Source organism: Lactuca saligna, chromosome 9 (genome assembly GCF_052625555.1).
Source record: "Lactuca saligna cultivar CGN05327 chromosome 9, ASM5262555v1, whole genome shotgun sequence".
Taxonomy (NCBI): domain Eukaryota; kingdom Viridiplantae; phylum Streptophyta; class Magnoliopsida; order Asterales; family Asteraceae; genus Lactuca; species Lactuca saligna.
Window position 1 is genome coordinate 62,007,985 of NC_136425.1, and position 25,799 is coordinate 62,033,783.

The following is a 25,799-nucleotide window of genomic DNA, read 5'->3' on the forward strand; positions in this document are numbered from 1 at the left end:
AGCGTAAATAGTGAATTTACGATAGAGTGAGATTTAGACTTAACGATCTAAACGAAAATCGTAGAGTATGTTAAACTAAGAACATCGATAAAAAGAACGCTCAAATCTGACTTCGTATGAAGAAGTTATGATTTTTCGAAGTTTCGGATTAACAGTGTACAGCCCGAGATTCGAATATTAGATCGAGTGATTTTTGGCCGACACGACCTAAACGGGAATCGAAGATCTCATTAAGAGTAGCGTAACGAGAAAAATATGGGCAAAAACATACGTCGGATGAAGAAGTTATGAGAATTTAACGGACCAATCCTGTCCCGGCCTGTTAATAATATAAAATTTAAAATCGAGTCAAAATTAGCCGACGGAGTCTAAACTAAAGTTGTAGATTACGTTCCTACCTTCACGTGGATATAAATAACGTCAAAAATGGAGGTCGTACACGAAAGTTACGAATTCTTAAAGTTTAAACTCGAATTTGTGAAGTTGTTGCTAGATGCGATAACGTGGCCAAATCTCAGCCGTCGTTTGCTGAGCACGGTCTAGCTTCGGATGAAGGACGTGTCACCCTCGCTTTACGCCCCGCGTCCGAGGAGAGTACGCCCCGCGTACCCTCGTGTCTTATCCATCCGGGGAAGGTGCGAGCCAGCTGTGCGAAGCTAGCAATCATATCCGAGACTACGCCCAGCGTAGCCTCCCTACGCCCAGCGTAATGACCGAAGTCTGGCACTATAAATAGAGGTGCGAAGTGCTCCGATTTCTCACACCATTTCTCCCATCTTTCTCTCACTAGTTTATCTCTCTAGCCTACCCTAACCCCCTAAAAGCCTAGGTAAACCCCCTAGCACCCTAAGGAAGCCCCGAGGCTCCCGGAGTCCTGAGAAAAAGGGACTTTCGGTTTCGGAAAGGCTGCTCCGAGCAAAGCCCAGTTTTCATTAAAATTCGCTATTTTATCGAAGGAAAATTGTTTTGAGAGTATCGAAGCGTTGTCCGAGTGCTGAGTCACCACCTTTCAAGTGAGTGCATAGTCCATTTAATCTTACACATAGATATGAAGTATTTTAATATAAATTACGTGCTATGTGTGCATATTGTCTGAATACTTGTTGCCTATGTTGGGTGAAAGATTTTTATACATATTTTAAATGATTTAAACTGTATATGTATTTATATCTACAAAATGTGTCGGGTAAAAAAACATGGGTAGATGAAATAGTTGTTGATAAGACGATGGAATACATCAATGTTGACAGTGATCCAATCATCTAGTAGAGTATAGATGATGACCATGGACGATACTAGACAGTTCATTGGAACGATAGCAGGCTCGTAACATGTAGGTGTTTTTGAACTAGGTGCTCATTAGGTATTTTTAAACTGAGTGTGTTCACTAGATATTTTGAACTGAGTGTGTTCACTAGGTATCTTTGAACTGAGTGTGTTCACTAGGTATTTTGAACTAAGTGTGTTCACTAGTTACTTTTGAACTAAGTGTTTACCAGATGTTTTGGACTACGTGTTCACTAGATATAATCTATAAGCCTTGGTAACGATGGACTTCGTGTCGATTCCTTAGGATGATCCTTAGGAATGAATTAACGAGGAGTAGCTGATTCTTAGGGTAGACCCTTAAAAGTAAAGATAATGGGGATGGGTAATTGGGTTGAATGTTTGATTGTTTAAACATAATAATTATATTACTGTGCGTTGAAAACCCTATGTACTCACCAGGTTTCCCAACCTAACCCACTCAGTTTATTTATATCACAGGTGTTGATATGAAATCACATTACACTGAGAGATTAAAGAGATATAGATCACTAGTGTAAATAAATGTAAGTTCTGTTTATGTTTATGTTTCTGTATTCACAATGACATCCCAAACGTATTAAAATGAATAAAATATGTTTCTTTGAAAATATTTTAATAACGTATTTATCGTGTTTTTCTAGGAACAAATTCCGCAACAATTTTATTAAAAGAAGAACTCTGATTTTTTTTATAAAGCATAAACAAAATCGATCTTTTTTGGCCGTGAAAATGGGGATGTCACAGTAGCTCCGATTACGCCAAGCATAAGGACTAGAAATGTAATAATTTTACGTTTTTAAGCTATAATTAGAATTGCATTTGGCGCCGAATGTTACACATCCATACTAGCTAGCCTTAAAGACCCAAAGGCACCGTGATGATGTCATATTATAGTGATATTAGTTATCCTATAAATATATAAAATTTATATCTCATGTAATTATGAGGTGTTTGGGAGTGTTCATTTAAAATAGTTTATAATTATTCGTAAAAGGGTTTACTAGTTTATCCAATATCAAAATAAGATTTTAAAAGAATGTTTGGATTAACATGTCTATGATTATTTTTAATAGATTTAAAAAACAGTTATTATAAAATAAAAATATACAACCAGAAATATTAATAACGTTCTTTATACTTATTAGAAAAAAAAATACAAAATCATCCAATTATAAACCTGAGCTATCCATTTATGAAGCTAAATCTTGATACATAAAAGATAGCATATAATAATTAAAGATTTAGCTTCATAAACTATCCATTTATGAAGCTAAATCTTGATACGTGGCCAGAGACACCGGCCGTGCACATCACCCCGGCCGGTCGTGGTTCGTCGTTTTTGTGATGGATTGTGGTGCCTACCACGAGATGCAACGCCCAATCAGGGCTTCTTGACCGATTTCTTCTTAGCCTTCTTGTCTTCCTTTCTTTTTTCTCTCTCTTCATTCTCACCGGAGAGTACTCCGGTTGTGGTGGGGTGGTTCGTGGTTGCTCCGGTGGCTGATCTGGAAGCTCTCCGCGACCGTTGTCGTGGAGAGTATAACGGATGGTCTAAGTGGGGATGTATTAGAATAGATCTTAGGAAGCAATATGTCTAATAACCTATACAGAGTTGTGAGAATAAAAAAAAAAATTATGAACTTTTAGATCATTGGAAAAGTCGAAGAAGAGAGAAAATAAAGATAAGTGGTGATACAATTGCATAGTATTTAAAAAATAGATAAAATGGATATATACACTAAGATTTGACAAGAAATTTCTAATTTTTTTTTACAGTCCTAACCATCCGCAGATTTTGACATGTTTATCTTTTTCATCAGTTAGCCGGCAATTATGAATTTATTGTTAAAAAAAATAAAGTTTAGGACTTTCTTGTTAAATAGTTGAAAATATTGAGACTTTAGTGTATAGTCTTGGTTTCCCTAGAAACATATATTTTTACTAGCCTCGTAAGATCCAATTCGTAGCCCAAGAACTTTTAATTGTGATTTTTGTCGCAGGACACTATTTTTCTTACCATCATCATCTTTACTATGCTACAATCACGATCAGTGGAAACAGATGCAAAAGAGAAAGCGAAAGAGGGTGAAAAGACATGTAAAACTTTCTTTTGGTTCGTCACCAAATCTTGAACTAAAAGAGGGGATAGATTGTATCTCTAGTCAAAAGGGTGTGAATGTGGAGAAGGGGTAAGAATGACCGTTTCGTCCTTTTCGGTTTCTTATTTCTCCATTTTTAGGATTGTAAAAAGCCAACACAACCCTGATTCTTTTTTTCTTTCTTTATTATATCCATTTTTTTCTCAATGCCGATTTGTTAAGATTTAAAATAAACTATTTAACAAGAAGCAATCGTTAAGGATTTTAATAGAATCTAGCTGACTAGAGCAGATTTCAATAACTTTTATGCTTAAAGACTATCATACCATTAGATTTCTAATAGAAAAAAGGATATATATATATATATATATATATATATATATATATATATATATATATATATATATATATATACTAAATTCCCAGTATTTTCAAAGATTTGAGAAGAAAGTCCTAACTCCTAAACTTTATTTTTTTGATAGTAAAATCCACAAAAATATCCTAAACTTTATTTTTTTTTACAGTAAAATTCTAATTACCTTCTAACCGGCAAAAATGGATAAGTGTGTTAAAAACTACAGTAGTTAGGACTTTATTATTAAAAAAAAAAAAATTAACCCTTTCTTGTCAAATTGTTAAAAATATTGGAACTTTAGTATATATATCTTTAGATAAAAAAAATAGGAAATTACAATGTAATGATTAAGTTGCAGGAGATGAACGAGGAGAGTTCAAGATTAACGTCGGAGCCTTTGAGTCGTGAAGAAAAAAAATGGTGAATAAAAAATAGCAAAGACATCTATATATAATGATATATAAGAAGTATTAAGGTTAAGATAGAGGTAAAAAAAATAGAACAAATTACACGAATGGTCCTTAAGGTTTTGTTTATTCCTTATAGTAGTTTCTACAAAACTTTTTTCCCTCAGATGGTACCGACAGTGCAAACCTTGCACACAAATGATCCTTATGACTAACTTTATTAACATATTTTGTTAAGTGTGTGTGAAAAGATGAAAATGCCCTTTGTTTTTATTTATTTATTTATTTTTAATATTTTGTTAATTTGAAATTAAAAAAGTGGGGCTCTCTCTTCTCTCTCTCTCTCTCTCTCTCTCTCTCTCTCTCTCTCTCTCTCTCTCTCTCTCTCTCTCTCTCTCCCCCCCTAGACACCATCCTCTTAACACCACCACTAGAGTACCATTTCTTGATGGAGCACCACCGCCAGAACCTTAACATTAGTTATGTCTGCCTCTATTCCAGCACATGCACAACCTTACTCCATCAAAGGTTCAGACATTGTCACACCCCAAAACCATTGAACGGCGGAAATGTTCTAGGGCGGACGACGTCATGTACGGTATCACAACAATGAAAAGTAGTAAACAAGCAACAACATCATCCATTGCATTAATAATATAATTTTAATACAAGTGTGTTCTGTCAAATTATAATAGACACTACAGTATATAAGTCAAAATGAAAGATGAGTCTTGAACGAGCACCATCTTCTCTAAACCTTGCATCGGTACCTGTCTATGGTTGACCTGAGGATACAAGTAATTTTGAAAGCGAGTATCAGCTTTGAAGCTGGTGAGATCATAAGTATTTTAGTGTCTTAATTTGTATGTAAGAATTTGTATGTATAAGAATTGTAAGTATTGAAAATGTATGTAAAATAACTGTAAACGTTTGAAAAACTCTAGAAATCCCTATGATTCCTACTATTATAACAAGGAGTCTTCTACTAACACTTAATTGATCTATATGTAGCCTTCTACCAAGGCATCTAGTGTCTGTGTGTGTGTCTCTTGTGAGAGTGTGTATTTTCCCAAGTCTGACTATCATTAACCAAAAATATAGTTTCTACATTACCGTGCGTCGTGTGAATGTTCACAAAGTGAATGTAATGGGAAAATGAAATATTACTATGGTGTAGTGTCGAACTACAACCGTACTAATTACCTTAAGTCTAGGGTAATCTCGTAAGTACTGCAGTATTTGTAATAAGTAACTGCCTCTGTACTCCTATTGCCTTATTTAAGGGATAAGGCATAATGTGATGGATAGATCCCAGGCTAAACGCTCCCCTATTAAAGGGATTTTGAGACCTTTACACGCCCATGCATATATGCATGCTGTGAACATCCACATTACTATGATCATGTATACCCGATATAACTATCACAATGCGTTGCGATTCATCGGTATAGTTAGATCCTGAACTTGTTCTATGCTATAGCACCTAATGATGTTTGTCCTATCAGAGTATATGTAACCGCACTCATGTAAATGAATATATGTAAACGTACTCATGTAAGTGTAATCATGTAAAACATATCTATGTAATAGTATAGTAATGTACTGTAATGTTCTGCATGTGCTAGCTGTAACGTGTGATCTCTCTCTATCTAGCATGTATAGTAATGTACTATGTGTACTAGCTGTAATGTATGTTCTCTCTATCTAGCAAGTATTGACTCATGAATGAACTGACTCATTGTATGATATCGTGTTTTAATAATAGTTCTAGTATCTTCCAAAACTACCCCTATGGTAGCTTACTAGTAATATAACTGGTACGTATGAACATGGGCGTATACCCTTGCTACCCAATGGTATTGAATGAACTGGAAGAACCTTTATGACTATATATGTACACATGATATATAACTAATATTTAAACGACCTTCGAACGGGTACTCGATATCCTACCAGACCACATCTCAAGCGCGAAAAGGAAATAGGGTGGATAGCCTTCCTAAGTCTTTTAAACATTCCTCATATAAATATACATATATAGGCATGCAATTTATAATATAAAAGCATAAAGTAAGTTTTGTAAAACCTTTGAGCATAATTATTATCTAAGAAAAGATCGACTTGATGCCAATCTATAAAACGGTTTGAAAGCATGGGTTTGATAAAACAGTTTAATTATAAAGGAACATTTGTTTGAAACACAAATTGTAAATGAGTTTGAAATGAAGCGTACAGAGTAAAATGTACAACTTAATAAGGAGTTTTAATCATATAATGTTTATGAAAATCATTTGAAGGAAACTGTTTGGTAAAATGGCTAATGAGTAGCCAATCATTTGAATGTTGCTTACTAATCACATGTGATTGATATAGTAACTTGCATGATTCTACTTGTATCCCCCCCCCCCCAAATAAAATATTTAAAAACAGTTAAAACATTGATTAAGGGTATGAACTCACCTGCTGTGGGTGATACGGATGAACTGAAGAGGTAGGACTGCTAGGTGTCAAGTGAAGACTTTAGACACACACAATGGTCCTAATTACATATGAAGACATATGTATATAAACAATTAGTGATTATAACACTAATTAAACATGTATAAACATCCTAATACGAGGAAAACACTTTTGGTCAAGTGCTAGGAGGCTAATGGGTTGCAACAAAGGAGTGCAAGACCTCTTATGGGAGCTTATGGTCAAAAGACCATATGTGTTGGAGTTTATGGCCCAGGGGAGTAAAATCTTGGCCGTAAACTCTATATTGGGTCTCTAAATGAAGCTAAAAGCTATTACAACTTAAGTGGTGAAGTGCTTCTAGGCTTAAACAAGTGTTTGGGCTTCTTTTTAACTCCTTTGAGGAGTTTACGGCCCTGGGACCATATCCCTTGGATATTACAGCCGTAATCCCCTTGGGAGGATGTTTATGGTGTTTTCAAGTCCCTAAATTAACTAGGAACTAAACTAGGCTCTTGTACTAGGCATTAGAAGAGTTTATGGCACCATTTGGCACCATTTTATGGAGTTCACGGCCCTGGGACTTCTTGGGTCATGAACACCTTACTCTTGGTGTTCTAAGTGTGTTTGCTAGTCCTAAACTCATTTAGGTACATGTCCAATTTAGTCTATTGGCTTAAGGAAGGCTTTTGAGGCATTTTGACACTTAAAAATGGAGTTCACGGCCCAAGAAATTCCTTGGCCGTGAACTCACATCTAGCCATTGTTTCTAATTATTTTGGTGGTCTAAACATGTAATGGTACTCCCTATGTTGAGTTCCAAGGCTTTGAGGGACATTGGGCACACTTTTGGCCCTTAAAATGGAGTTTACTCTCCAAGTGTTCTTGGGCGGTAAACTCCCAAATCTTGGGGTTTTGATTCGATTTTGATGTTATAAACTACAATCTAAGCTATATAATATAACTAGATAGAAGTACTCACGATTTGGGATAAAAACCCGAAGATCCGTGAGAGAGAATTCGGCTTTTCTCTAGTTGGAAATGCAACTAATGAATGAATATGGTTCAGATTTCTATATATAGTCCTGAGATTTTTGGCAAAAAATATTTTATTCCCGAAATTAACTCTAATATCATAGAGTATTGGAATAAAAGTGTTGCACAAAACCCTAGTGCAACCACTCTCCTGATATCTCCTTAAGTGTTAGACCTGAAATACTCAAACTTATACCTAAAGTCTGGAATTTCTCTGTAACTGTTCCAACTTCTATTGGCTTGGTATGGTTTGTTCAGAATGGAAATTTTGGGTTGTCACAGACATATACCGGAAAGATCTCCATCGCCGCCACCTGTTCTAGACGAAAATTTAACTCTCATGTAACATATCAGATCTCTGGACATCACTATGACCATTCTCGTCGGACATGTCACTATTCTTATCGGTGCTTTTGAAGATTTCTAGATCTCGTTTGCAGATATAACCTCCATCACCAGTTCACCACCATCTAAAAAAACCTAACCATAACATCGTCTGAAAGCCTTTCCCTATAACAAATCTGAATGCTCAGATCTAAAACCCTCGAACCAGACGACATTTTCCGGTGAAGGCAACGAAGGTGGAAGGGGTAGAACTCTGGAGAAGGCGAAGGCAAGGAGTCTGTCTGGAGGTTTCTATTGGAGTTAAGTTTCAGATGGGTCGGTTTTCCGGTTAATCTTGGCGATGATGGTGGTTTTCTGGACCCTAGCTGGATCTGCCCACTTGTCCAAATCTAACATTCATCTTCTCTGACGATCATACTAGCAGAAGAGGGAGACAAATAGACAGAGAAAATTTTGGTGTCGCTTTCATCGAAGTTCGACAGACTCCAGCTATAAGGTGTAGCCTTATTGGTCCAGATAGGAGATGAGTTTCATCAGGTTAACGAAATGAAAGATGTGGGGTGAGGTTGGGGGAGATGAAGGTGGTTGTCGACAAATGATGTGGCGGCGGATGGTGATGGCAGGCGGAGATGGAGTTGTTCTTCATATTTTAATCATTTTATGTATGTGTTCTTTGATAGTATGTGTATATGTGTGTGTTTTGGAAAAGAGATAGAAAGAAAAGGTAGTCGGGGGAGAGAGAGAGAGAGAGAGAGAGAGAGAGGGCCCCACTTTTTTAATTTCAAATTAACAAATATTAAAAATAAATAAATAAATAAAAACAAATGGCATTTTCATCTTTTCATACATACTTAACAGAATCTGTAAACAAAGTTAGTCATAAGGATCATTTGTGTGCAAAGTTTGCTCTGTAGATACTATTTGAAGGAAAAAGTTTCATAAATAGTACTTTAGGAAAGAAAAAAAAAAAAAAAAAAAAAAAAAAAAACTTAAGGATCATTCGTGTAATTTGTTCAAAAAAATAATTAGGTTTCCTACAAAGTAAAAAGAAGTAAAAATAAACCAACTTATTAAAAAAAAAAAAATGTATTTAAATATGAAAATGTTTATAATCTTTACCTATCCAAACACTAAAATGTGCTTATTATCAATGTCAAACCATTATAAACTCATAGTTTAAACAAGCAATCACAAACACCCGCTAGATAGGTACGTGGTAGAGTATCGGTTGAATGTATTGGTATTAACAATAATGATATGAAAAGATGGACCAAAACATCCTAATAGACTTGAATAATCCATGAACCAAATACTGGCTATTGATCCACTTATATTCTAATTAACATGTATAAAAATATGCGTTAAATTATTTGAATATAAGCTTTTTTTGGACTGGTATATTTGGAATATTCTAATTAACATCTATAAAATTATGCGTTAAATTATTTAGATATAAGCTTTTTTTGGACTGCTATATTTGGAGTCTCACATTTAGTTTATAAGCTGTCTATTTTACCGATCTCATTTTTACGTCATACAGTTAACTTGGCTGGGCATTTTGTCGAACAGTTTATGGGCACTATCAGGCTGGCCGTCTTCTCTGACCATTTTCACCAAGATTATGCCCGTTTTCCAGCCATAAATTCTTACCAAGTTGTCGAACAAGATTTTCGACTCCCATTTCCACCGGTGACGTCTCCATGGGTAGGTGGGGTCAAACCCAAATAGCTGAGGGATCAATTCTGAAAATTCAATCCACTACGTGTCAGATACTGTCACTTGATTAAAAAACTCCAAACCTCCATGCAGGCCGCCACGTACCCCTACTCATAACTCACCAGCCACCACCTCCTTCTCTTTCTTCTCTACGTGATACAACTGCAACCAATCGCTCTGGTAGCAGAACTCGATTCAGTTTCTCTCTTTCAATTCAGTCGAAAAATGGTGAAGCTGGCGACGGCGCGTGAGTGCAGAATGTACGGGCCACGGCTGAGCCGGAACAGAGCGGAGTATATGAACGCCGGAGTTTACGTGTTCTCAGCGCTTATATTGATATGTGGATTCGCTGCGCTGCTTTTGAGGCAACCAATATTAGGGTCAGTTTTACTGATGATAGGATTAACATGTATAATAGTGGTGAACGTACACGATCTAATCGCACATCTCGCCGGAATCGATTACAGAATCGGACTAATGGAACTCGATATTCAACTTCCGTTGGTGGAGATCGCCGTACCGGTGGTTCAGACCTTGGGAGCGATTCTCTTCTTTTTAGCCCTTCTTTTTCTCCTCATCCAAGTAAGATAAATCATAAATAATTATATCAACTTACACAATAATCACAAAGTAATTACACTTTTTAATTGTTAGGAGGATAAAGGAGAGGATCACGCGATGAACATGATTATCGCCGGAGCTGTGCTATGGGTGATTGGTTCGATCCTAAATTCATGCCAGATCTACGAGAGAGCCGACGGACATGTCCAAATCCTGCAACAAAGTGTCCAGATCCCGTTTTTAACCGGAAGCTTCTTGTTCATGGTGGCAGCCATTCTTAACAGCCGTGAGCATGAGCAAGCCGGAATGTTACGTCATGGTCTGATTCTACTGGTACGTGTCAACAGAACTTCGCCGGAAATGGTGGCTGGTGGCTGACTTTTTTTTTTTTTTTTTTTTTTTTTTTTGCAGACAAGGACGTGGATATGGATGGGTACGTTCGCAAGTTTTTTGTTGTTGATTGGTGGATTAGCGAATGTGGTTAAAGTGTTCAAGATGCTTCAGATGGATAGGTTAAGGTTGGAGAAATTACGAGGTGGAGCACAAGAACGACTTATGAGAATACGTGAAGGGCAAACGCCGTTTCTTACAGAAGAACGGAGAAAGTGGCCAAGGGCGATGGAAGCCACCACAGAACAACCGGAAGCGCCGCCAGTTCCTACAACTCCATACAAGGATGTTCTTGTTGGTAACGCCTGAACAGTAATTCTTCCCCTTCTGTCTTAGTCTTACTTGATATGCAAAGCTTCGTTTTAATCATGTATTTTTTTGTACTTCTTTCATATATAAACAGACTATTAAGTACCTAAAAACGACTGTTAGAATAATGTCTCAAAATTTGCTCAAGTTTACAGTGTGTTGGTGTTTATTGTCAAAAGTCAAAACTGAAATTTTTCTATAATAAAAAAATAGAATCATAGCTAGGCAAATGACTTGTAGGAATCTCTAGGTGAAAAAAACCAACACAAACAAAACGATAAACAGAACTATCAAGAACAAGATCATCATCATTTGTCCCTTCGCACTAGCCTTCTTCATCACTACCGCCACTTTTTTCTGCAAAGAATAGAAGAATGTAAACCAAAATAGAATGACAAGGGCAGTTACGTCTTTTTCATTTTAGATAAACCAATACAAGCTGTTAGGTTATGTCATGTTAACCTGGACAAAATCAAGACGATTGGATGTACTATCCATCTCGGAACCCAATTCTTCTAGAAGTTTCTCCTGTGCATGGAGTTCATCGTGTATAGTAAGCCCAACAGATCCAATTCTTTGGACGCTTTCACTTAACTCATCCAGCTCTTCATCTTGTTGCCTAAACTCACCAATTAATAACATACACTCGCAATCATTCATATAATAATAATACTAATAATAAATACACATTATCTACCTGACTAAAAGCATTTGTCTATCGGATTCTGAAGAAATGAAATCATCATGATCTTTAGCAATATAATGGCTAGCTCTGTCTTGCTGACGTGGACTTGGGAGGCTCATTAGTTCTTGACGCATCCCACTAAATGTGGAAGAGCTACTGCCATTCAAGTCTGTTCCCATCACTGATTTCTTAACACTCACCACCTGAATCAAATCAATTGTGTGAATTTTTAACGTTTATATAAAAATATTAAAGAAAAAAAAAAAGAATTTACTTGAGTCCGAGCAGTTCTTGTCCATTTAAATCGTCTTTCAAGTTCGGGTTGATCGATTCCATATTTAGCAGGGTCTCTAGCTGCTACAGAAATAGCTTTCTCCAATTCATCCACCTTCCTATCAGCAAAATTGATTTTCAGCCTACATTCTTAAATCTTTAATGGAATGACAAATTCTATGTTCAGATATGCGTACCTGCCATTCAATACTCTCACAATTGGAAAGGAGTTCTTTTGTGAGTCGGGTTTGGGCCCCACTGGCTACAGGGGTGTGTTCCCATTGATGGAAAGTAGCTTGTAACGTATCAATCTGTGAAATGGATATGTTCATTTCAATGTTTCTATATAAATCAATATAACTTTGCGACAAAGAAAACGTGACTTGATTCATCGTAAATTGCAGCAAAATGAAAGCTTGAAAAACTGACTTACAGACTCTTGGATTTCTTCCTTCACAATGTAAAATGGATCTTGAGCAGAAGACATGTTGATGGTGTAATGAGATAGGAAATTTTATTTTTGAACCCAGGATATGATCATCTCCAAGATCTGAAAAAAGTAATGAGAGGTTTCAGAAATTAAATGTGTATTCAAGTATAATGCCAAGCATCTGCAGTTGTTCAAACTCTTGTTTGGAATTTAAGATGTCGTATTCATGATTTCTTACAGCATCAGGTAAATACGACTATGATCAAATTGTCATTTCGTGGTGTATTTGCATATGAATTGCATAATGATGATGTTAAATGGCCAGGCTTTCTTATTGGATGTCATATTTTACATCATTTTCCTACATTTTTTGTCATCCACTTTGGGGGTTTCATATATATCTATCGAAGATCAAGCTAATGAACACGACATCACGTTGTTGAATGTTGAAGGACCTAATCGAATAAGACCAACTATCGTCTTTCAAGTGTTAATCTAACTCCATTGATGGTCAAATGCTAACAATAAGCATGATTTCTCCTCTATATCCGTCGATGTCGTTACCAAATTTAGTTGTGAAATCCCAATCAAGCAGGATGAACGTAATCGACAACAGGAACAGAGAATTCCACTGAGATCTAATGTTAATTGTGAAATATTGGTTTTCTATAATACAATCGAGTACACGAACAGATAAGATCAGAAATTCAAATTGAATTGGAAATGCAAGCCAATCACACATGCAATCATCAAAATCAACGAAGACAATAGATGAAAGAGCGGACATATAAGTGATTTTGCGAATGTTATGGAAAACTCACCAGATTTATAACGATGAGGTATGACCGCTTACGAACCCTAAATCGGCCCTTGGATATGCCTCTGATCCTTCGGAATCACGAAACTGTTGTTAATCCTCGACGAAGCACCGACTGCGTGTTCGCCGTGATGTAAATGGAACGAAAAGTGATATTGCAAATACATCCTTCAACTATGAAACAAGTTCCAATTGTACCCAAAAAGAATCGTCGAACGGCAAATATGTATGCCATATTTTCATTTTTTAGAATTTAAAATTATAGTAAATTACATAAATGGTTCTTGTGGCTGTGAAATTTATAGGTGTAGTCCAACTTTCAAAAAGTTGATTAATTGCATTTTTGTGGTTTTTAAATCTTGCACGAATGAGCCTTCAAAACAAACAATTCAGCACTTAATTTTTTAAATATGACTATATTGCCTTTCGACTGGATCAATTACTCTTTCAAATTCATATGTTTTTTAAGTACTATGGTTTTAGAAGATTTTAATGTCGGAACTATGCTCATTGTCACAACATATTAGTGACACAGTAGTTACATGGGTCTCTATGAGTTTACATATTTAGTTTAAGATTGTATAGCAAAAATATTAAATAAAGGGAATTAATTTATTATTTATTGAAGTGCCGATAAATAATTAATAAGTTGATTTATTATATAAAGGGGCAAATCTCAAAAGGATTAATAAAGGAAATTGTTCTCCATAAACTATACTTTAAGCAAAATTTCTTTTAATACTATTTACACCATTATCAGAAAAAGTAGTTCTAATTTTTGTTGTCTGCATTCCATTCTCTAATTTTCTCCAAATCTCACCTCCACTTTTCTCCTTTTCAAAGGTGGCTGACAATAAAAAACTCCACCTTCTCTTCTCAACATGTCATCAGGCACCTTCATTCCTGATGAAGATCCCCAGTGTATGCCTGATGCCCCCATTCTTCTCCCGGAATTACACATTCCATGATCACCGGAATTCCGATTCCATTGATAAGCATACTGGTAACCTGGTTTTGGAATATTCATTGGTGTTGCCATTTCCACAGCATGAAAAGGCTCGAGACAATTGGGACAAATAAGTGTATGATTCACAAACACCTTTAGATACTCATAATGCATCTTGCATCCATGGCAAATAGTCCAAAAACTATCTAATTTAGAAGTAGAAACAAAACCCCTGTAATTCTGATTTTTCGGTCTTGTTGTTCTTCTTGTTGTTGTTCTGTTTACATAAATATGAACTCCATTGATACCAGAAGCTTGTGATGAATTCCTCCTTTGGTTATATGCTAATCTTTTAGTCTTATCAGACAACAAATTCCATGCTTCTGAAACTATCTTGAATGCACCATCTGCACCTACTGATTTGTTTTTATCAGGATGGAGTATGAGGACAAGTTTCCTGTATTGTTTCTTGATTGTTTCATCATATCATCAGATGGCTTTACATCAAGAACCTTATACCAATCTGACTCTCCATTTATTTTGTTCTCAGAGGAGATGTAGACATCAAGAGTGATTAGCATATGAGATATACCATCGAGTAATGGATTTAGGGTTTGAGCTTTTAAAGTGAATTTCTTGGCACCTGTGTAATCTTTATCAGCAAACTTCTTTTCTGCAATTGTTTTTGCCCTCGTAGCTTCATCTCTATTGCACTCCATGAGCTTCAAAGGTGTATTTTGTGTTTCTTCACTCGTTATCTGCATGGTTTACCATCATTAATCACTAACTTCCAGAATCATGAATCTCATTGGGTTTAATAGCATATTATTGTTCTTAATTTCCACAAGCAAACAATGATCAGAGGAAGAGGATTGCAATTAGGTTTGTACGTTCTCTAACGATCATGTTTAAACTTTCAAATGAAGCGATAAAGAAGAATTCCATGGCGCCATCGATTATCATCAAAATTATAGTTGACGGAATTAACAAAGCCGCTAATTAACATAACAAGCGATCACAACGAATTTGAAACTCTAAGAAATCGTAAAAACTGGTGATTAATTCAAAAAGTCGACCTGATGAAGATAAAGAGGTAGTTAACTGATGACATTCGACATCAAAAATCGAAAATTGAGATTGAAATCGAAACCCTAGACTTCTGAATAACATGATTACGTTCATTAAAAAGAGAAGGCAATATTTACCAGTTAAAACGGGACTGATTGATGAAGAAATTCAAATCACTATAAGATTTGATCTTGTTTGGGCATCATCGATTTCACGTTCAAATCGAAAAGTAGACCATATTGTGATCAAAACCCATAGAAATATATATTTATGATTTTGATCTATAAACCCTAAGACCGCTGGTTCGCCAGAGGGCAATAAATATGAGATGTAAACTTTTGAAATATTCTTATTTATTCACTAAAATAATAATATAAAGGAAATATTTAATATTTATCTGGGAAAAACTGTACTCTCCGGCCTCTTAATCGAGTTAGTCATAAAATATATTTTTTTAGTCAATTAAGTTCCGAATACCAGGTTCAATTTAACCAATTGATCCGGTCAACAGATCATCTAACTTTTAAAAGTACATTTTTGGCTCAAATTTCAAATTTTCTAAAAATTTGGTTCAAAATTTACACTTTTGGTCTGTATTTTAATTTTTTTTATAAATTTGATCCAAAATTTATCCGTTTTACCCAAATTTTACAATTTTATTATGAATTCATCCTGACTTTGGTTTTTTTTACAACTTTTTTTCTCAAAAATTTGTTTTTAATATGTTTTTTCTTTATAAACTCATATTTATACAAAAAAAGTATATATATTTTCACATAAAAATCTTATTTTTTTCTATATAAAAACTTTTTTTAAAAAGTTTTTGTATATGAAATATCTACATATAAAAATAGGTTTGTATTATTTGTATGGTTTCTCTCAAAAAATCAATTAAGAAATTAAATGTAATCCTAAATTATACTATCAAATTATAGTTTGTCAAAAACTAATTACACTAATTTTAATATTATTTATTTGTTCTTTAATCACATTTATAGAACAAATAATGTCACTTCTTAATTGTAGTTCATAGAAAAAAACTATTTTAATAAAAAAATTCGACATCATGCTTTTGAGTAAGTTGTGATACTTTTCTTTTGAAGCTCAACTCAAGCATGTTTCAGTTGTTTGAGTAATTTTTTTAACCAAACTCATGTGTAAATTCTTTAGCACTTTAGTTAAAGAATTCTATTGTGTTATTGATAGTTATAATATTTTATATATTTATGTTGCTATTGTATTTTTGGTCATTTCTCACTCCCCTAAAAACATGTTTATCGATAATAAGTTGCAACCGGTATTCCATATAATAGATATTAAAAAATAAAGGAAATACAAGATTATAAATAATCAAAGTAAGAAGAGGTTGATTGGCAATAAAAAATCACAACCTAGATCGAACACGTGCCATGAATGGATATGTTTTATTTAGATAATATATTTATTAAAAAGTTATAAAAAAATATATCAAAGTTATTATTTTAACTTTTTCTTAAAAAATTCTTACGAAAAAAATATAATATTATTATATTATATATATTTTACTAGTTTAAACTTTCATATAAATGTGATTAAAGAACAAATAATCCAAACCTATTTTTATAATTTAGGGTTACTTTTAATTTTTTTAATTGACTTTTTAAGAGATATCACACAAATAATCCAAACCTGTTTTAATAACTAGATATTTTATATACAAAAAACTTTTAAAAAAGGTTTTAATATAGAAAAAACAAGATTTTTATATGAAAATATGTTTTTTTTTATAAATATGAGTTTATAAAGAAAAACATATTAGAAACAAATTTTTGAGAATAAAAGTTGTAAAACAAGCTAAAGTTAGGATGAATTCATAATAAAATTCTAAAATTTGTACAAAAAGGTTAAATTTTGGACCAAATTTGTAAAATAATTTAAAATTTGGGCCAAAAGTGTAAATTTTAGACCACATTTGTAATAAATTTTGAAATCTAGGCAAAAAATGTAATTTTTGAAAGTTGGATGACCGGATCAAAGGGTTAAATTGAATACGATTATTGGTATTTGAGACTTAATTGAATAAATATATATATATATATATATATATATATATATATATATATATATATATATATATATATATATATATATATATATATAATGACTAAATCATTATGAGGCTAATATGTAGGGATTTTATTGCAGTTTTCACTTTATATGGAATATAATAAAATATTTTTTAAGTCTTAAATGAAATTACAAAAACGTTAATTTAAGTTTAAATCGTAACAATTAAGTTCATGAATTTTTATTTTTCTCATTTCCCTTTTTACAACTTTCAAATCGTTACCATTCAGTCTTTTATCAAGATGTTATTTATTTTTTGTCTGCAGTTCTTTTTGCCATCTTCTATCTAAGCCGCGCGGACATTAATCTTCACAGACTGTTTGTTTTTTTGAAGACTGTTGGCATAAAAATGTCTGCGCGCCATAGATGTAGACCAGCGTCTTCTAACATCTTTTAACCTGAAAAACACATATATATTTATTACAATAATTGTTGTTCAAGTTGTTTATATAAACATTATAAAAAATCATAATATATTCATATATTTTTTGTGCTAAATTTTATAAAACAATATTTACTACAGTATCGTTAATTTCTTGGGAAAATATTTATGATACTTTTTTAATTGATTTAATTGAAAAAATCGAATCTATTTCCATCCATTTATGTATCAAAAATTTTGATTCCTAATTATAATGTTTAGATATAACTTTGCGACCAAAATTGTTGGTTTTTATCTAATATATACGTTAATTCGTATCACATGCAACCTATTGGATCTAAGTTTTCTCTAATGAATGTTATAATCTATGAATATCAAAGAACCCTATGGAAGACCTAGTTTAATCAAAATTCATAAGAGAGTTAGGGTTTACATACCTTTTGATTATTCTTGTAAATAACCAATGAAATCCTTCTTAAAAAGCTATTAGAAGCAAGCACCAGAAATATCGAGTCTCTGATGCTTCACACCCAAGCTCTAGAAACTACGGAAACTTGAAGAGAAAGAGGAGAGATGATGATTTTCAGCTATTCTCTTTAGAGGAGGAGTGGTCGAAAATATGAAGGGTTAAGGCCCTATTTATAGTTGCACTAGGAAACCTGGAAACTCTAATTTGAATATAATACTATTATTTCAAATTAGGTAATTATCTAGTCTCCTAATTATCTTCAAGGGATACTCTAGAAACCCTGGAATATACTTCAAAATTGTCCACCACTTGTGGAAGTTGTGGAAACACTTTTGCTCAACTACCGAACAAATACAACTTAGATCCTTATACTTTTAATTAATCAATTAATCCCAAAATTAATTCTAATTAACTTTTGATTAATTGTTAATTAAATAATAATAATTCTAATTAATATATTAATTATATTTGACCCAACTCATCGAGTGCAGCTAGTGAATCATCGAGTTCTTTCAGAACTCAGAAAACCGGGAAAAACTCTAACTAACTCGTCGAGTTATCTTATCAACTCACTTAGTGTATTTAGAATACAGAAAGTGGGAAAACCCTGATGGGTTTTGGTCATAAGACATCCTATGTGCTCATACAAACCCTAATGCTTGGATCTAGGTTTCTCTATTGTACATGCTTTGAATCCAAGACTATAAACCCTAATTCTAGCATACATATAATCATATTAACATGAGAATAAGTTTATAGTGTTACCTTGATTGTTATGTAGCAATAACAATCACAAATCTCCTTGAATTGACTTTGGAATGCTTAGAGTCACAAGTGTCACTCCTCTAATGGTTCACAAACACCATAAGCAAATGGAGAAGGTATAAAGAAAGAGGTAAGAGGTTAGAATTCGTATCTAGGACCTCTTGGGAAGGGATACACGAATTCATGGCCCTAGGGGTGTTTATATAGGTGTAGAGATAGGGTTTCAGTCATTATCCTTATCTAGTTGATTATCCATTAAGCAACCAATAAGATAATCCTTGAATCCTTATCATACTCTAATTCTAAGGGATTTACACCTCAAATTCGTTCACCATATATATAAGATAATTCTTACCTTATTTTGTAACTATCACATAATTACAAATCAGCCCCTCTAGTTTAATTAATTACATTTGATCACAAAACTAATTCTTAATTAATTATTGACCAATATTAATTAAACAAATATGATTTCTCCTTTAATATATTATTCTTATAACATATTAATAAATCATATTATCCTCTCTCTCTTTATTCATTTCTCCAATCAAGTTGCTTTGGTGAAGGCAACCCAAAAGGACCATGCACCATCGGGTCAAGTACATACCAAAATAGTTATGGACTTAGACACTAATCCAACAAACCCAACTCAACTCCTCGAGTTGGCTAAGTAACTCATCGAGTTCCTTCATCCTTTTCATATTCATTCCTTTTCAGTCAAATCCAAAGCTCCAAACTACAGATCTAGTCCCATATGGTTAAGATACTGTTGGATAAGGTGTCTAAGTCCATAACTTATTTGGTATATACTTGACCCGACCCGGCATGGTCCATTTGGGTTGCACTTCACCCGAACTATTTATGGATAATTTTATGAGAGTTATACACATATGATTATTAATATATTATAAGTTATAATATATTAATATGAAGTCATGTTATTTAATTAGTCTTAGTCTTAAATTAATTATGAATTAATTTATAGATTAAAAGGAAGACTAATTAGATTGTGGGCTATTGGTTTTATATGGTGTGGGCTAACACTCATTTGTTAACGGGCTAGGCTTGTATGGAAGTCCATGGAATGTCCATGGAGATTTTAACCCATAGATCCTTGGAAAAGGAAAGGTGATGGGTTATTAGGGTTTCACCCTAACCATGCACACTATATAAGCATGCTTATGTTGCATGAAATAGCCACTAGTGTGTGTGTTTGTGTGTGGCCGAAATTATAGTGTGTATACACTCTCTCAAAGTTTTCCAAGAGTTTTTGGTGATTTGTGATTCCATTTGAGGCATTCACACTATTGGTGCTTGGCCCTCAAACTCCTTAAGAATCAAACTCATCAAAAAGGTATGTAATCTCATCTAATTCTTTTATGTTTAAAAGTACCCCATGCCATGTTAGATAGGTTATGTACCTTGGAAAATTATTATTTTGCATGTATTTAGACAAACATAGATCCAAGGTTTATTAGGGTTGCATGCACACTTAGGAAGTGTTAGATTGCTCAAAACCCAACAGTGGTATCAGAGCCTAAGCTTGCTTGTTTGATACTTGATGCAAAGTAGTGAAAAAAAGTCGAAATTTTTGTTGTCTGCATGATGGACTCGCCGAGTCCAAGGCAAAATTCATCCTACTCGCCGAGTAGGTTCGTGCACTCGGCGAGTAGAAGGTTCAGAATGCAGATTTTCGACTTTTGCTGCTGGAAATGGACTAGAAACTTTACCCTAAACTTTTTTGATGTTTTAAAACTTATTTTAGTTGGTGTAATGGTTGTTCTAATCCATTTACAATGGCTCATATCAAAATTTCATGTCTTATATGTGTTCATGTTTTCTTGAAATTTTGATGTTCATGTTCTTATGAATTTAGAAGATGATAGGAATTATTTGCTGAATTGTTTAGGATTAATTCTTGATCATTTATGTGTTTTGATGGAGTCCATAATTTGTCCTCAAGTTATGGATATCCAAAGGTCACTTTTCTTTAACACACATTAAAAACACATAAGTTACATAAAATGAAGAGTCTTCATTTTATGAACCTTTAATTCATAAGTTATGAAATGAAAAGTTTTGAAGAGTTACAAAACTTGTCCTCAAGTTTTGGAATTTGGAAAAGTTTCACACACTTTAATAAACTTTAATTCCAACACTTAGAGTTTTAAAAGTTAAAATTCAACACTTATACTATTTATAACATTAATGGTTAATTATTATATATATGTATAAGAACAAGTCGTTTTACCGTTAGTAGGCCTCATTCACGAAACCGGTCTATAAGGTGGGTATAAGGTTGTTGCCTATAAAATGGCGACTTAATGGGTGTATACTCTCACCCACCGCTTGCTTGACTGGTGGAGGGTCGTTAGCCGAACGGGTAAGACAAGGACTTATAAATTCTCATTAAGTATGATGAATATTATAAAGTAACTAAATCTTTTATTTAATTCACAATCTTAGTTACTTTAGGAAAAATGTGAACATGGTGCTAGTCCATGGAATTCACACTTTGTACCTTACCAAGTCGTTGGTGGAGCGTGTGTGGTTAACCGGCACACTAACTTGGACTAGTAAGGATCACGAAGGGTGACTTAATGTTTGTCATAGATCAATGGAGCGTGTGTGGTTAACCGGCACATTGATTAGGTGATAATATTAAGGGTACCAAGTGAATTAGCATGGTTATTCACACCTTGTTTTGTGATCCTCGACATCCCAGTCACAAAACTTGAAGGGCACAATCGAGATTGAAACATGCCATTGAAAAGTTCAATGAATCTCAAAAGAATCTAGGAATTTCAAATCCAATTAAAACCTAATAAATCATTTCGTTTTCATGGTGGAAATTGGTGAATCTTCATTCACCTACCTTTCAAATATATTATTACTTAGATTACGACATCCCTCTTCTAAGTATAATATATTGTGATTGGATCCTAGCCTTAATATTACATTTGGGTGTCTTATTAAGGACTCTATATATCTAATCTAAACTTGCTTTCTTCTTTCAGATGTCTTCCAACACTAATGCTTCGGGCTCTAACCCAACTGGTTCTTTCTCTCTCATGAATCTTTGTGGGAGAGTCATCTTTGATGGTTCCAACTTCATGGACTGGATAAGGAACATCAGGATGGTAACTCATTATGAGGACAAGGAATATGTCCTCGATAAGGAGTTAAAAGAGCTTGATGAGTCTACTGCTACTCCTGAGGAGATCGTTGAATTCAGGACACATGAGAGAGATGTTACTAAGGTGGCATGCATCATGATGGCCACGATGACAACCGAGCTCCAAAAGTCCTATGAGGACTTCTACCCTTTTGAGATGCACCAAGACCTGATAGAAAGGTACCATCAGAGTGCTCGTCAGGAGCGGTATGAAATAATCTCCTCCATAATAACAACCCGCATGAAGGACGGTGAATCTGTCACGGCCCACATGCAAAAGATGCAAAGGTGTGTGGACCGTTTGCTGAAGCTGAATGTGAACTTCCCTGAGGAGTTGGCAATTGACATCATTTTGCACTCCTTACCTTCTTGTTATGACCATTTTCGTATGACATATCATATGAACAAGGAGGAAGTTACCCTTAGCAAACTTCAAGGACTCTTGAAGACCGCTGAAACCGGTCTTAAGGGCAAGGCAATTGTTACCTCTACTACTCCTACTCCAACATCTACCCCTGTTTTAGCTATCGGGCAAGGCAAAGGGAAAAAGAGGAAGCACCCTTCGAAGGGTACCAAGGGAAAGTCTCTTGAAGGCTCCTCATCAAGGACCAAGAGCGGTTCTGTCACTCCTTCTGCCATTCCCAAGGATGCTGATTGCTACTATTACCAGGACAAGGGGCACTGGAAGCGAAATTGCCCTAAATACTTGCAGGATCTGAAGGATGGGAAAGTGAAACCCACCCACGCAGATATTTACACAATATTGTCTAATAACTCACCATATTCTAACTCTTGGGTGCTTGATACAGGATGTGGTATTCACATATTATCTGATTTGCAGGGCCTAAGAAGAAGTGAGGATGTGGAGCACGGGAAGATAAACTTGATCATGGGGAATAGGAAGGCTTCACCTGTTTCCAAGATTGGAGTTTATACTTTGTTGCTAAATAATGGGTTAAAATTAGATTTGAATAAATGTGTGTACTCGTCTGAAATGGCGAGGAATATTATTTCCTTTCATGCTTTGTACAAACAAGGTTTTACCTTTTCGTTTGATAATGAATGTGGTGGTATTAATGCTTTCTTTAATAATGTGTTTTATTTTAAAGCATTACCTTGTGATGGTGTGTATGAAACTGTGTTGATTGTAGACAACTTATGAAATAATGTGTTGTATATTGATTCTTCTACTAGCTTAGATAAAGCATCATTGTGGCATTGTCGTCTTTGACATGTAAACAAGAAACGCATATGCCAACTCCAAAAGAGTGGAGTCTTGGAGTCATTCGATCTTAAATCGGATGATAGTTGTGAGTCTTGTCTAGCTGGAAAGATAACAAAATCACCCTTCACTGGAACTTATGAAAGGGGTGAGGGTTTGTTGGACCTAATACATACTGATGTATGTGGACCATTCAAAACCGCCACAAGGGATGCTAATCAGTATTATGTGACTTTTATTGATGATTTTAGTAGATATTGGTATGTCTACTTAATCAAACATAAGTCAGAAACCTTTGAAAGGTTTAAGGAATTCAAACAGGAAGTAGAAAATCAATTGGTCAGGAACATTAAGATGCTTCGATCCGATCGAGGTGGTGAGTATCTTAGTACCGAGTTCCTTGACTATCTTAACGAGTGTGGGATTATCTCACAATTGACTCCTCCCAGGACACCACAGCTAAATGGTGTAGCTGAGAGGCATAATCGAACCTTGTTAGACATGGTTCGCTCTATGATGAGTCGAGCTTTGATACCAATCTCTTTTTGTGGGTATGCCTTAGAGATTGCTGCCCATATCCTTAATCTAGTCCCTACAAAGAAGGTTACCAAAACACCTCATGAGATGTGGACTGGGAAGGTTCCCAATTTGGACCACATCAAAATTTCGGGTTGCGAAGCTTTCGTGAGGCGTGAAACTCATGATAAGCTCAAACCCCGAAGTGAAAGGTGTATTTTCATCGTCTACCCACAGAAATCCTTCGGTTACCTCTTCTACAGACGCAGTGAGAATGTGGTCCTTGTAGCGAGAAGAGGGGTCTTTCGTGAGAGAGAATTTATAAGCCAAGGAGACAGTGGGAGGCAAATTGATCTTGAGGAAATCCAAGAATCAATTGGTGAAGGAACCTCAGACACTAGCAATCAACCTGAGGAGGAAAAACCTGTTGAGCCAGCTGACGAGTCTGTACCTCCGAGGCGTTCCACACGGGTTAGGAACACACATGCGTTTTATTATGGTTTTCATATTACTACGGAAGGTGATACATTTATCAGCGATAGTACACTGGTAAATTTGGATGAACCTAGCAGTGTTAAGGAAGCCATGGCAGGCCCGGAGTCTGCTAAGTGGAAGGAGGCTATGGACAGCGAGATACATTCCATGTATGACAATCAAGTTTGGAACTTGGTTGACAATGTACCAGGCCGTAAAACAGTCGGGTGCAAATGGATCTTCAAGAAGAAGACCGACATGGAAGGAAAAGTGCATACTTATAAGGCTCGACTGGTTGCGAAGGGTTTTACTCGGACTCAGGGTATTGATTATGATGAAACCTTCTCGCCGGTAGCAAAGATTAAGTCTATTAGGGCTATGCTAGCCATTGCTACATTTCATGATTATGAAATATGGAAAATGGATGTCAAAACCGCTTTTCTTAATGGAAAATTGGCTGAGGATGAGTACATGAATCAGCCAGAGGGTTTTATCAGTGCAGAGTACCCTAATAGAGTATGCAAGCTTGAGAAATCCATTTATGGATTAAAACAAGCATCTCGTAGCTGGAATCTTTGTTTCGATGAGAAGGTAAAAGAGTTTGGCTTCTCGAGAAGTGAAGATGAGTCTTGCGTGTATGTCAGAGCTAGTGGGAGTATAGTTAGCTTCTTGGTACTATATGTGGATGACATACTACTTATAGGAAATGGCATCCCAACCTTGCAGGAGGTTAAGTCACGGCTTGGGAAGTGCTTTGCTATGAAGGACCTAGGGGAAGCTGCCTATATCCTAGGGATGAGGATATTAAGAGAAACGAGTAAAAGACTAATTGGACTTAGTCAGAGTACCTACTTGGATAAGGTGTTGAAAAGGTTCAACATGCAGAATTCCAAGAAAGGAGATTTACTGATCCAAAGCAATACCAAGCTGAGTAAGACTCAGAGTCCGAGTACAGAGGCAGAGATAGCTGAGATGAGCCAATTACCGTATGCTTCCGCTGTTGGCTCGATCATGTATGCTATGACTTGTACCCGCCCTGATGTGGCCTTTGCTTTGAGCATGGTCAGCAGGTATCAGGGGAACCTTGGCAAGGCTCATTGGACTGCGGTAAAGAACATTCTCAAGTACCTGCGGAGGACTAAGGATTGGATCCTTACCCTTGGTGGGAGTGATGACTTGAGAGTATTAGGGTATAGTGATGCTAGTTTTCAGACTGATAGGGATAACTTTCGCTCTCAGTCGGGCTGGGTCTTTACCTTAAATGGAGGGGCAATCTCTTGGAAGAGTTCCAAGCAGGAGACAGTAGCTGATTCGACTTGTGAATCAGAGTATATAGCAGCGAGTGAAGCAGCGAAGGAGGCGATATGGCTGAAGAACTTCATCGGTGACCTTGGAGTTGTGCCAGCTATTAAGGAGCCTATGGAAATTTTCTGTGACAACAATAGTGCGGTTGCTTTAGCTAAAGAACCGAGAGATCATGGGAGATCCC

At 35.2% G+C, this 25,799-nt stretch overlaps 2 protein-coding genes and 1 long non-coding RNA gene across 3 annotated transcripts; 1 reads left to right on the forward strand and 2 right to left on the reverse strand.

Annotated features, from left to right (window-relative positions):
* Positions 1 to 9,601: 9,601 nt before the first annotated feature.
* LOC145018812 (polypyrimidine tract-binding-like protein) lies at positions 9,602 to 11,093 on the forward strand. Its single transcript, XM_078976660.1, has 3 exons — positions 9,602 to 10,304; positions 10,377 to 10,616; positions 10,695 to 11,093. The coding sequence occupies exons 1-3, from the start codon at positions 9,948 to 9,950 to the stop codon at positions 10,980 to 10,982; spliced, it is 885 nt and encodes a 294-aa protein (XP_078832786.1). The 5' UTR covers positions 9,602 to 9,947; the 3' UTR covers positions 10,983 to 11,093.
* On the reverse strand, positions 11,086 to 13,342 carry LOC145018813 (syntaxin-61-like). Its single transcript, XM_078976661.1, has 7 exons — positions 13,192 to 13,342; positions 12,374 to 12,490; positions 12,138 to 12,251; positions 11,942 to 12,055; positions 11,680 to 11,870; positions 11,445 to 11,601; positions 11,086 to 11,339 (listed from the first exon to the last, which is right to left on the reverse strand). The coding sequence occupies exons 2-7, from the start codon at positions 12,425 to 12,427 to the stop codon at positions 11,229 to 11,231; spliced, it is 741 nt and encodes a 246-aa protein (XP_078832787.1). The 5' UTR covers positions 12,428 to 12,490; positions 13,192 to 13,342; the 3' UTR covers positions 11,086 to 11,228.
* A 473-nt stretch (positions 13,343 to 13,815) lies between these two features.
* LOC145014203 (uncharacterized) lies at positions 13,816 to 15,530 on the reverse strand. The gene is made up of 2 exons (XR_013665451.1): positions 15,339 to 15,530; positions 13,816 to 14,891 (listed from the first exon to the last, which is right to left on the reverse strand). It is a non-coding gene; the product is annotated as an uncharacterized LOC145014203 (long non-coding RNA).
* Between the last annotated feature and the right edge of the window lie 10,269 nt (positions 15,531 to 25,799).

Bases quoted from the DNA above. Each gene is read 5' to 3' on its own strand.
- LOC145018812 (XM_078976660.1), top strand. From the start codon at position 9,948: ATGGTGAAGCTGGCGACGGCGCGTGAGTGCAGAATGTACGGGCCACGG. The intron at 10,305-10,376 runs GTAAGATAAATC...TTTAATTGTTAG, and splicing joins TTCTTTTTCTCCTCATCCAA to GAGGATAAAGGAGAGGATCA. The intron at 10,617-10,694 runs GTACGTGTCAAC...TTTTTTTTGCAG, and splicing joins GTCATGGTCTGATTCTACTG to ACAAGGACGTGGATATGGAT.
- LOC145018813 (XM_078976661.1), bottom strand. From the start codon at position 12,427: ATGTCTTCTGCTCAAGATCCATTTTACATTGTGAAGGAAGAAATCCAA. The intron at 12,056-12,137 runs GTACGCATATCT...GCTGATAGGAAG, and splicing joins GTGAGAGTATTGAATGGCAG to GTGGATGAATTGGAGAAAGC. The intron at 11,340-11,444 runs GTTAACATGACA...TATTCTTTGCAG, and splicing joins ATCGTCTTGATTTTGTCCAG to AAAAAAGTGGCGGTAGTGAT.